Source organism: Eulemur rufifrons, chromosome 12 (genome assembly GCF_041146395.1).
Source record: "Eulemur rufifrons isolate Redbay chromosome 12, OSU_ERuf_1, whole genome shotgun sequence".
Taxonomy (NCBI): Eukaryota; Metazoa; Chordata; class Mammalia; order Primates; family Lemuridae; genus Eulemur; species Eulemur rufifrons.
Genome location: NC_090994.1, coordinates 3,728,232 through 3,740,380, shown reverse-complemented (window position 1 = coordinate 3,740,380; position 12,149 = coordinate 3,728,232). Strand labels below are relative to the sequence as shown.

General features: G+C 59.3%; 1 protein-coding gene across 1 annotated transcript; it reads right to left on the bottom strand.

Annotated features, from left to right (window-relative positions):
* Positions 1-3,148: 3,148 nt before the first annotated feature.
* RP1L1 (RP1 like 1) lies at positions 3,149-11,868 on the bottom strand. The gene is made up of 3 exons (XM_069484782.1): positions 11,260-11,868; positions 9,817-9,949; positions 3,149-7,989 (listed from the first exon to the last, which is right to left on the bottom strand). Exons 1-3 carry the CDS (start codon positions 11,866-11,868, stop codon positions 3,149-3,151), a joined length of 5,583 nt encoding a protein of 1,860 aa, XP_069340883.1.
* Between the last annotated feature and the right edge of the window lie 281 nt (positions 11,869-12,149).

Sequence of the window (12,149 nt, the reverse complement as noted above, 5' to 3'; positions counted from 1 at the left end):
GAGCCCAGACCAATGAGGTCAGAGTCTCTGGACACGGGGCTTTGGCTCTCAACCACTAACAGGTGGTCCTTTTGAGCTGGAATCTCTGATCCCCTCCAGCTGGACAACAGGCAGAGGAGAGAAGGGTTTGGTTCCCTTTCCCCACCATTCAAGGGGAAACCCCGCCGGCTACAGAGCTCTTGCATTGCTGCTGACACCACGAGCACTTCGGCGGCTCAGTCTGGATTCGGAGGCAGGCGGAGGCTCCGGCAGGGCCAGTGTTCGAGATGCTGCACAATTGTGGATTGTCGCAGAGAAAGGAGCGGGAAGGAGGCAGAAAATCCCCACCTTAGCGGCTGGCCCTGAAAGGCTTCATCTCCAAGTCAGAAGAAAACACAGAGTTGTCCATTAACAGCAAAGGTTTTTCAACGTAAGGAGCAGAACAATTTGGGGGCTTAAAGCAGGTGAGTTGGTAACTAGGAGGAGAATCCCGTGGGCAGATAACTTTCAGCTGAGCCCTTGGCTTTGCAAACCCAGCTGATCTCCAGCTCCCGGTACCTGCACAGAAGTGGAACATTGCTAGGGCGGAATGGAATCAGCTGGGCAAAAAATCCCATCTAAGTCACTTTCCTAAGTCTTGACTATTTGGTAGTAAATTCATTCCACAAGGTGTTGCCCACCTTTAGCTAAGTTATTTATTTGCAGGGCCTGAATCAAAATGGAAAGAAAAAAAAAAAATCTGGACGTAGACTTTAGAGTCTGCAAGATCCGTGTTTAAATCCTGGCTTTGCCTCCCTGGCTGTGTGCGCCTGGGCGGGTTTGTGTCTCTTTTCTAAGCCTCCTTTGTGGAAATCACGAGTCCTGCTGCTTACTTCACAGACGTGCGGGGAACGTGAAACGGGCTGATTTATGTAAAGAGTCTAGCACGGTACCTGATTCATTGCAGGCACTGAACGCATAGCAGTTGTGATTAAAATACCGAGATAGCTCCAGCAAATGCGAGATGAAGTTTCAAATGTTCTCTATTTCTTAACAACACAGCCAGGAAAACATTACTAGCCCATTTCGCAGATGTTGAAACCGAGGTGCCATCACTGGGACTTGGGCCCAGGTCCCCCAACTCCAGGCCCCACGCTCCTTCCGTTGCAAGCTCTGGGCTAGAGACAACGATGCCGTTTTATAATAACAGGGTGTCAGCCCAGCAGCCGGCAGGGAGGGCTGGCGCTGGCATGTGGGGTGGCAGCTGGGAGTGAAATAAAGGGGTTGCAGCATCTCTGAGGGGTCACTGGGGACCTCAAATCCCAGAAGAGGTGCCTAGAGGATGCTTCGCGCCAACCAGTGGGGACAAGGGCTGTTCAAGCCTGCAAGGCACCATGTCCAGACAAGCCCACAGTGGGGTCTGTGCCACTGGGGACTTCCAGCTAAGCTGCCAGGTCTTCATTCTGCTAATGGGGGGCTACGAGTGTACAGCCTCCACCAGCCCTTTGCCAGTACCAGCAGCACTCGACCCCCCAAATATTAATAGGTAAAAGTTTATATATATGTATATTTATGCTTTTATGGTAAAAACTTGAAAGAATCACCTCTGCAGACATTTTAAAAACATGTCAGATTTTATTAAGAACATCTCCTCCATCTGTAGATACCAGACACAGCGTACACCCAACCTTTGCTTTGTGCAAGCAGTGAACAACACCTGTTCTTGTAGCATAGATTGCATTTCAATAAACCTGGATACCATAAATACCCCTGAACGAGCAGGCAATTGGTGAGAACCAGTCCAGGAAACCCTGCCCCATCCAGGAGCTCCTACCTGGACAGAGCCCAGTCCAAGCACTGCTTTAGAACAATGTAGAGAGAGGGCATTTTAAAAAACTCACAAATGGTACATAGAAATTTTTTAAGTATAAAGGGTGCGTGCAAATCAATTCATTAAACAAAAAAGCTGAAACCTCAGTAGAAAAATGGGTAAAAGGCATACACACATAATTCACGTGCAAATAGTTTTTTAAAACCCTAGACAAAACTTTGATCTCTTTAGTAATCAAATAGACCTGAAATAGCACCACATTAAAATGCAGTACTGTTTTTTGCCCGTACAGTTAGCAAATGATCTCTCATTTTTAATGACAATACCATTGTAGGCCGGTAATGTAAATCAGTACAGACCTTTAGAAAAACAATTCTGATATCAAAAGCCTTAAAAATGTCAATATTCTTGAACCCAGTAATTCCATGCCTGGGAATCTACCCTGAGGAAGTAATTAGAAGTTCAGGGAAAAGAGTTTTAAGAACAAAGTAATGGAAACCATCTAACTGGTCCACAGTAGGAAAATGGTAAAATATCTTACAGTCTCAGAATGGAACAGTATTCAGATATTAAAAGATAGGTTTATGATGATTTCAAGATAAGTGGGGGAAATTCTTACATTGTTAACTTTAAAAAATATGTAGAGTAATCTCAACTATAAAATGGTTAGAAAGTGAGGGGAAGGAAATACATCACGCTGCTAACAGAAGTTACCTCTGAGTGATGGGATTGTGGATGACTACTTTTCCTTCTTGCTGCTTTTTTGCATTTTCCAATTTTTCCCTTACCAAAAAAAAATATATATGCATGGAGGAAAAACATTTGGACTTTGGGGCTGAGAACAAACTTTATCAAATGACCCTGAAGTTATCTGCTTTTCCCAAGGATTCTCATCTGCAGAGTCACCAGATATGTTCAGGACTTGAACAAAAGCACCTCAAAGTCAAACGAGGTGAGAGCTAAGAGAGGCCAAGGAGAAAAACAGCAGGAGATCAATAGGGAAGAGAGGAACGCTTGCCAGCAGAAAGCAAACACACAAACAAAACCCCTCCTGGAACCAGTCCAATCAGTTCCATCGTCCTGAGCTCCGCAGACCAACCCGGGGGAGCCACGGAGCTGATAACAGGTCATATCTGTAGATCACCTTCCTCACCCCGCTCATGTGGGGCAGGCCCTGGGGCTCTCGGAAGTTTCTGGATTTAGGACCCAGGGACAGCATGGTTGGGCCGTGTCCTTGGCAAGTCCTTGGTCTTTTTTCCATGTGTTTTGCACGTCTGCAGAAGACCGAGCCTCGCTCAGGTTCGTAGACAAATGTTAACAAACACAGAGCGCCTAGGCCGTCTTGCAGCCCGGTCTTGTCTAGAAATCTAAGTCGTCTTGGCCGAAGCCATCCGCCCTGCCCGCCACCCCGGTGGAGGGGCGGCTTGTAGCGGCCTCCTCATCTCGTAGGCCAGAACCTTTGCCTGGCCCCTGCTCTGGAGTCTGTGGGCGGGAAGGGGCCCCTTCTTGCTCAGACGTAGAACTTTCTGGATACATCCTGGTGACTTTTCTCTCTGCAGGAGGGACCTCCTCAGATTCAGCTTCAGTGATTCTCGCGTCTCCACTGGCACCGTCTCCTGAGCCTATCTGAGAGCAGCTGCCCAGGCAGGGTGGGCTGGAGGAGGAAGCGCCTGTTTGGGGGTCTGGGCTTTGGCGGGGGCTGTCCCCACCTGGGGTGGGGGGTGACGCGGGCCTGCCATTTTCAGAAGCATCCTCTGACTGGCCCTGCTCGGGGCCAACCAGAGGGCTCCCTTCTCTCACACCTTGAGTCCCCCCTCCTGACCCAGGCCGTCCCTCCCCGTCAGCTTCCTGGGCCCCTGTACCTTCAGCATCTTCACTCTGTCCTGCTGGATCTTGGTCCCCTCTTGCGGAGGCTTCACCCTCCAAACCGTCCTCACCCCCGGAGCCCTGGTCCCTGGCTTCCTCCCCCTCTGCTGTCCCCGGGTTGCTGCCCACACTGGCCGGGCTGTTCCCTTCCCTCGTCGGAGCCGCCACATCTTCCCTTTCTTCCCAGCAGCCAGCCCCCGCCGCCCCCTCCGGCTGGCAACTGTCATCTCTGCGGCGTCTCTGGCTCCCCTGCCCCTCCTCCCCCTGCACCCCAGGCCCCAGCTCCAGCCCATCATCAGCTCCCCGGGAGGGCCGGGTGCTCGAGGGGTCCTCCTGAAGCTGCTCTGTCCGTGTCTTCTCAGGGGCCACCTCGGCTTTGTCCCCACTGGAACAGCCTCCCCTCTTCTGCAGGATTTGCTGCAGGTCAAAGGCCTCTTTGATGGGTGCCCTGGTTGTCCCCACGGTGTCCTTCGGGGACACAGGGCTCACTTTCTTCCTCATGCAGGCCTCACAGGGACAGAACTCCTCCGGCTCAGCCACCCCACCCAGCCGGGTCCCCAGGGCTGTGCCAAGGGCTGGGCCGTCCTCCAGGGAGAGGGACGCCAGGCCTCGGGTGCACTCGGAGAAGGCCGAGAGGTTGCGCAGGCCCCTGAGGCAGCGCCTGCGCCGCTCCGTCTGCAAGGACAGCTCCCCGCTGAGGGCCTCCCTGGGCGGCCCCGGGGCCCTGCGCCCCACCCGGCTCTGCATCTGCCGGAGCTCTCTCTGGGTGCCGTCTTGGAGCCGCCGGCCCACGTCCTGCTGCAGCTCGGCCACCATCTGGTCCAGCAGGGGGTGGTCCTGCAGGCTCCAGCGGGCCCGGAGCTCGGCCACGGCGCCGGCAAGGTGGGCCATGAAGGCCTTCGCCATCTTCTTCAGCATCGCGGACGCCCAGATGGGGTCAGGATCCAGAGACACTCTGCCGCAGGCCACGGGCGTGCCCTTCTCGCCAGCCCCCCGCAGGGGTGAGGCTGGGGCTTGCCCGTGGCCCACCCCGGCTGCTCCAGGTGGATCTTCCAAACCAGGCTCAAATTGGAGGCCTCTTTCATCCTCACGGGCACGTGGGTCCCTCTTGCTGAGCTGACCGGGGGGCCCTGTGGGTTCCTCTGTCCTCGCTGCCAGGGCAGAGGCTCTTCCCAACTCCTCCTCCTGCCCCTCGTCATCCCCACCCGGACGGCCCACCCTGCCCTCTTCCGGAAGCCCTTCCTCTCTCCCAGCCTCTCCTTCCAGTCCTCCTCGGGTCTCCTCCAACTGCACCCCTTCCTCCTGCGTTGCGTGTCCAACCGCCTGCCCCGGGGGGCCGCCCAGCCCCGGCTCTCCGCCGTCTCCCTCTGCCCGGCCCTCGCTGGGGGCTTGCGCGTCGGGGGAGGCCGGGCAGCAGCTCGGCCGTGGGTTTCCCAGATGCTCCGCGTTCTCCGAGCCTCTGGAATCAGGCCTCTGGCAGGAGGCTTTCTGGGGCTGCTCCACCCTCTCCAGGCCCCGGACACAGTCCGAGGCACAGGGCACGCTGCCCTCCCCCGAGCCCCCTGAGCCACTGCTGAGGTCCACGCCAGAGGAGGACGTTGGTGTGAGGTCCTCAGTCACGGCGTGGGACCCGAGGCCCGGCAGAGCCTGGCTCCACGGGAGCTCCTGGAGGCTGGAGTCTGGCTGGCTGTGGCCAAGGTCACAGCCTGGCCACAGGGCCCGGGAGAGGCTGAGCAGCTCCTGGTACCGCGGGGAGTCTGCAAACCTCACTTTGCCAGCAGGAGACCCCAGATCTTCGTCAAAGAAGTGCAGCTGGGCCAGGCAGGTGATGAGGGCCCCGGCCGAGCGGCTGAGCCTCCTAGCTGCCGGGCCGGACACTTCGGGCAGGCTGCTGGGCCGGCCGTGCTTGGAGCCCATCAGCGCCTTCATGATCTGCGTGGAGACCGACACCCTGGCGGGAAGCACCCGCAGAGGCACCGCACGGCCCACGGCCACCCCTCCGCCCACTCTGGCCTCCGCAAAGGCCTTGGGCTCTCCGCCCAGAGCTGCCCCTTGGGAAGGGCCCTCTCCTGATGAGGGACAGGCACTGCCAGTCCCTGGGAGGGCCCCGTCTGGCTCTGGGTTCTCGCCGGCGTCCCCTTCAGGGGGCTGTGGCCTGGCCTGAGCTAGGTCCCCTGGGCCTTCTGGGGAACGGCCGTCCCCAGGGTCCTCCTTGGGGCTTTCTGGGCCATCCCCGGCCACATCTGTGGCCTCGTCCACCATCTCGTATTTCAAGAGTACGGGCTCCTCCGGGATGTTGCCCAGCCATTCTCGGACCACGGCGTCTGGCGAGGTGTGGGGCAGAGCAGCCGGGGACGCGCCGCCACCCTCCTCCTGCTCCTCGCGGCCTCCCCCGCCCCCAGCAGTCTTGCCCTGGGATCCCCCCCTGGGGTCCGGGGCCAGCATGCACCCCACCGCAGGCGATTCCTCCCCCTGCCGGCTGTCGCCTCGCCCCCGGGCAGCACCGTGGCAGCTGCCGCTGCTACCGCAGCTGGAAGGGCGCCGCTGGGCACAGGGCCGCCCCCTGGGCGGGGTGGGGCAGTACCTGCTGCACACCCAGGTGGCCTCGGAGGACGGTGCCCACAACGCCTGTGTGTTGCCACCGGGGCCCCCTTGCACCGGGGGCTCCCCGGTCTGTGAGCAGCAGTTGCCTCGGTGGGCTCCTGCCTCCCCTCGGTCAGGCCGTTCCACCTGCAGGGCCAAGGGCGAGGAAGGCTCGGGGGTGCCCCCTGCCTCTGTCCCCTGGCCGCCAGCCCTAGCCTGAGAGCAGGAGTTCGGTGTGTGGGGAGGAGCGGGAGTCGGGGACTCCACCCTGGACCCCGCGTCCCCTGCCCACCCGGCAGAGGGAGCATCGCCGTGGCAGGAACCAGAAGCGCAGTCCGAGTGGCTTGCAGGAGAGGTGCTGGCACTGCTGGCCGCGGGCAGGTCCTGGGAATGCAGAGAGCCCGAGGAGGGGGCCCTCCGGTCCCTGGAGGCCTGTGTCTGGGTGCTCCAGGAGCTTTCGGAAAGTCGTGCCGGGCCCTCCGGGCAGGCCCCTCCTCGGTCGGGAGGCCTGGGTGCTGGCTGGGCTGCAGGTGAGTCCGGCAGGCAGTGGGTGTCCCTGCAGTGGTGACACTGCCTGGCATGGCCTCTCCAAGCCACTTGGCCAAGGCCAGGAGAGCTGGGTGGGGCCACGGCACTAAGGCGGGTCCTCTGCTTTCTTGTCCCCCGATGGGCCGAGGCACAGGCAGGAGGTGGGGGAGAACCTCCGTCTGGGTCCCAGGAGCCTGAACTGCCGGGGGCCAGGGGCAGCCGCGTCAGAGACCCCCACCTGGCCTGGCGGCACCCGGTGCCCTGCCCGCAGGTCTCTGTCTGCAGGTCCTTGTTCCTTAAAGCTGAGGGACTCAGGCCGGGAGAACTGGGGCCACCTCCCTGGGTGACCTCCCGCTGGGAAGTCTCAGCCCTTGTCTCGCCCAAGCAGCCCTGGTGCTGCCTGCCCTGCTCGCCGGCCGACGAGGCAGAAGGAGGCGCTTTGGCGCCCCGGCTGCCCAGCCCCGCTGCCTCTGGGCACGGGCCAGCTTCCCGCGTGGCCCTGCTCTGGGCAGAGAGGCCACCGCTGTCCACACTGCCCTCTGGGGTCCTGGGGCAGCAAGAGGAGTCTGGCTCCGAGCCCTCGGGGTGGCTGGAGCTAGAGGCTGAGCTGACGCTGTCCCAGCGTCTCCCCCGGAGGGTGGCCCCTTGGCCGCAGGGGCCCCTGCAGTGGGGCTGCTGGGCCAGCCCCGACCTCCTCCGAGAAGCCAGCCTGGCCCCCTGGGCTGCGTGCAGGGGGTTTGTCCAGATCTCGTATCTGGGTCCCGACTGCCCACCTCGGCCGCAGGCTTCCTGGCATTCTGCCCCACAGGGCCTCGGCCCCCACGTCTCCGAGCAGCCCCCAGGGTGGCCCTCCCACACGCAGCAGAGGGGGTCCACCTCCCCCAGGTCGGGGCCCTCCCCGCAGGCCCTCCCCATCCTCCGGGACCACAGGAGCGTGTCCTCGCCGAGCAGGTGGAAGCGGACTTTCATCTCCACGTCCAGGCTGCCGTCCTCGTTCACGCGCACCTTCTTCTTCACGCCGTCGCTGGCCACCAAGGGGCCAGGCTGGGCAGGCGTGTCCTGAGGGTGCCCATCGGGGGCACGGCCCACCCAGGCTCGATGCAGGGACGCCGGGGGGTCACTGAGCCCAGACCTCTCCGACAGCAAGGAGGACCGCCGCGGCCTGCTGCCCGGCCTGGACCTTGCGTGGATCACGCTCCGCTTGGCCTTTGGCCCCCAGCTCCCTGGCCCCGGTGAAGAGGGAGAGAAAAGAGGACAGACAGTGAGGGAGGGCAGAAGAGCCAAGACGCAGTGAGCCCTCCACCCCCGGGACAGCGCCGCCGCCTCCGGACTGCGCGGCAGGGGCAGAGCGCTTCCAGAACGCCCATCTGTGCACCTGCGGAGCAGAATGAACCTGAGCCTGAATCCCACCTCGCCCTGCCACTTACCAGCCAGGTGGCTTTCGGCAGAGCCTGTTTCCTAAACTGCAAAGTAAGCGCAGTCCTACCGATTTGGTAGGCTGGTACTGACGCACGGCCATGCCTGTGACTCCCTGCGTAGTTGCCGGCACAGGGTAGGTTCTCGAGAGCCGGCAGAGCCGGCGGGCAGAGCAGCAGTGCCCGGAGCTCACTCCAGCCCTTCTCGTGCCCACCCCAGCACGGGAGGCGAGACCAGCAGGCTGCCGCCTGCAAACCTGACTGTCAACTGTGACGCGTGTGGCAATTAGCAGTGGGGATTTATCCCCCAACGTGCACCATGCTCTTGGGCTGAAACACGATTGCATGGAAGGACCCAGAGCTCAGCGTCAGGTCCTGCTAGTGGCGCCTCCCCCCAGCCATGACGAAGAGAAGAAAAGGCCGCTGGGGGCAGAAAGAAGGGGCCGTAAGTGCTTTTGCCTCTCAGCTCCTGAGCAAGAGGCAGGGCCAGCGCAGGCTGAGCCCACGGAGCCCGGGAGCACCTCTGGGCAGAAGGTGGCTTTGCCGAGTCCTGCCCCTCCACGAGCACCAATGAGACTGGGGGCTCCCCTGGGGAGGGGCTCGGGCTAACGCGTCTCCGCACATCGGCACCTGGCGTCCAGCCATCTGCAGACCGATGCTGGTGTTCTCTTAGCTTTTCACAAGGGACAGTACTTTGTTTACTCCCCAGATTTGCCAACGTCCTTCTAAAAATTTTGATTAAACTTTTATTCTGCATTTGTTAATTGTGCTTCTTAAAATAATGCTGTTGTTTTTAAGCTAACGTAGCCTAGACTGGCACCGTGTAGGCTTTTGGGCTGGACACATGAGTGGAGGGTGGAAGATCAACGGTCACGGTTAGTTCTTGTCCTTCTGACCCCTCTGCAGGGCACCACTGTTGCTTAAGACATGCCACACAGGCATGGCCATCGCCTCTGTGCTGTCGTGCCCACTGTGGTTCTTAGTAACAGTTATTTTAGATCCTAGAGACTTCAAGTTCAAGATCTCCTGCTCCCTGCTCCCTTTAAATACCAGACTCTGCTGTCTCAAATCCCTGTCAAATGTCCGATCCAGTTAGGGCTGATGGTGATGGGAAGGAGGAAAGGGCAAGAGAGACGCCAGGGGCCGGGCGCGGTGGCTCACGCCTGTAATCCTAGCACTCTGGGAGGCCGAGGTGGGCGGATCGTTTGAGCTCAGGAGTTCGAGACCAGCCTGAGCAAGAGCGAGACCCCATCTCTACTAAAAATAGAAAGAAATTATATGGACAGCTAAAAATATATATAGAAAAAATTAGCCGGGCATGGTGGTGCATGCCTGTAGTCCCAGCTACTTGGGAGGCTGAGACAGGAGGATCGCTTGAGCTCAGGAGTTTGAGGTTGCTGTGAGCTAGGCTGACGCCACGGCACTCACTCTAGCCTGGGCAACAGAGTGAGACTCTGTCTCAAAAAAAAAAAAAAAAAAAAAAAAAAAGAGAGACGCCAGAATGACTGGGATACCTGAGATTTGGGGCCAAATGCAGATTTCCTGAATATTCTGGAAGGGAAACCTGCTCGGCCCTTGCTGAACCACCGTCCAACCAGTGCAAGTCAGACTGGGGAAACCCAAAAACCAACTCACCATTTTTGTTCCTTGAAGCCAGCCCAGATAAAGTTTCAGTCCCGTTTCTTCTGGCATCTTCCATGGCCAGAGGTCTGAAGGCCTCGTGGCCGGCACACACCAGCACGGGCGGCAGGGTCTGCAGGGAGTCCACCTGCAGGAGAAAGGGCCCCGAGTCAGCCCCGGCTGCAGAAAGCCCTCTGCCCAACGGCCGGGGGACGAGGAGCCCATCTCTCCAGCCCTGTCCTGACTTCTGCACATCTCACCCCAGATCCCTGATCCCAGGAGCCCACCACTCCCCGTAGCCGGGGGCTGAGGTCCCGCCCCCACCCCCCACCCCCCACGCCCCGCACGCCCCACACCAGGACGCCTCAGGTGGGAAAGACTTCAGAGCCTTTGGGCTGTTGCTCTGCCCGCACAAAATGTGCTCCCTAAAGCAACCAGAGCAGAAAGCCCTCCAGCTCCCATGTGGGGACCCGATTCTCGTCCCACCCTTTTCCCAAACGGACAGTCCTCTCTGGTGTCTGCTCTGTGTTTTCCAGTAGGATCTGGGCCCATCGCTTCTGCTTCGCCCGAGGGCCACTCGGAACAGTGGGGAAGGAAGATCCAGGGGACAGTGTAATTTGGCTGCATATTTTTCACGGAAGGAGCAATGGCGAGAGGTTCTATAGCAATTTGTGGGCAGCAGAGAGCAGTCCAACCTGACAGCCAGGGACTCGGTGGAACAGGATGGGGGTGGGGGGTGGTGTCAGGGACATTTGGAGGTTCTGGGAATGGATCTCTCAGAATTGGCCCAGCGGGTGAGAGCATTTGTGTCCCGTGTGAATGTACACTAAGGTGACAATCAGGTGCACAAACTGGCCTGCTCCCTGGGTGACAGTCATCCTATTGCTCCGGCCTCCCCAGGGCATGCAGACAGCTCACAAGCAAAGCGGCAGACGAACATGAACTAGCAACAGAAACCCCACGTCTTTCACGCCAATGTGGCCACCACCTCTACTCAGGGCCTGACCTGCCAAGAGCAGAGACCAATGCTTGTGCTTCGTGTCACACCTAGAGGGGCCCAGCTCACTCTCCAGCTTCCCGAGGACGGGGAAGCCCCTCAATGCCCTGTATTAAATATCTTTCTGCTTGAGGGACCTGGAGTAGTTTCAGTTTCCTGCGCTGAACTCTCGAGAAAATAGGTTGTTGAGAGGACTGAGTAAGAAGACGATGAGAATGCTCCAGGCACTGTGCCTGGCACGTGCTAAGTGCTCGCTAAATGGTAGCTAAAAAATATGAATAACAATTGCTTGTGGATTAATCGGCTTGACTGAATGTCTCTACCCTATTCACCTTTACTTAGTAGCAGGGTGATCAAGTGCCTCTGTTTAAGGAATAACCTCCCCCTTCCATCTAAGGATTATATTTTGACCCAAGGTGCAGAGGAGTTTTCCAAGGAACTATCCAGGCCTAGCAGCCTACCTTTTTCCCGCTGATCGTGTACACCTGCTTCACGGGGAAGTGCAGAACACCTGAGGCTTTGCTGAGGAAGGCCGCCAGGTTCCGAGTGTCTCTGGGACTGAGAACCACCATCTGCTGGAATCTAGGGTCCCCGTTCTTAACCAGCAGGATCCTCCTTGGGGCTTTGGGACCCTTCGAGGAGGAGGATGTTCCCGGTGCCTCCGGCTGGCCTTCAAAATCCCGCGACTGCTGAGCAGAGGGGCTTCTCCCCTGCGGGCGGCCTGGCCCACCGGGGGTCTTGGGGGGCTTCTTATCAGAGCAGAGGTAGTAGCCGCCATCTTCCAGCTGCTCCAGGGCGCTGAGGCCATGCAGGCCCCGGGGCGTGGTGACGGAGCGCACCCCGAAGGAGAGAGGCACGCGCTGGGAGAGCTCGTCCATCAGGGCGCTGAAGGTCTTGAAGGCGCGCTGGTGAACAGCCAGGCGCACCCCGGCAAAGCGGGGGTCCCCTCGCTTGAGGAAGGTTATCTTCTTGGCTGGTGCGACCTGGGTGACAGAGGGGGTGCGAGCCACAGAGGGCAGGAGGCACTCGCGGTGGCTTGGGGCCTGGGCTTCCCTCAGGGTGCTGTTCATGGCGTGGCAGCCCGGGTGGCTGTAACAGGTCAAGGGAAGAAGGTGGTCAGCGCAGCTTACAGGGTTTGCACTTCCTGTCTCTCCCCTTCTTTGCAGAGGGGCCTCCTGCTCACTCCCCTGGCAGAGGCAGGCAGACCCATTCGGACGGCGAGGAGGAAGGCCAAAGGTTTGGCATCAGACAGACTGAGTTCAAACCCCAGCCTCACCACGTATGCCCTGTGTGGTCCCACAGGTGAATGGTGTAATCTGGGGGTTGGGGGCCCCGTCTGTAAAACGCAGCT

Bases quoted from the DNA above. Each gene is read 5' to 3' on its own strand.
- RP1L1 (XM_069484782.1), bottom strand. From the start codon at position 11,868: ATGAACAGCACCCTGAGGGAAGCCCAGGCCCCAAGCCACCGCGAGTGC. The intron at 9,950-11,259 runs GTAGGCTGCTAG...TTTCTCCTGCAG, and splicing joins ACACGATCAGCGGGAAAAAG to GTGGACTCCCTGCAGACCCT. The intron at 7,990-9,816 runs GTGAGTTGGTTT...CACCGGGGCCAG, and splicing joins GGCTTCAAGGAACAAAAATG to GGAGCTGGGGGCCAAAGGCC.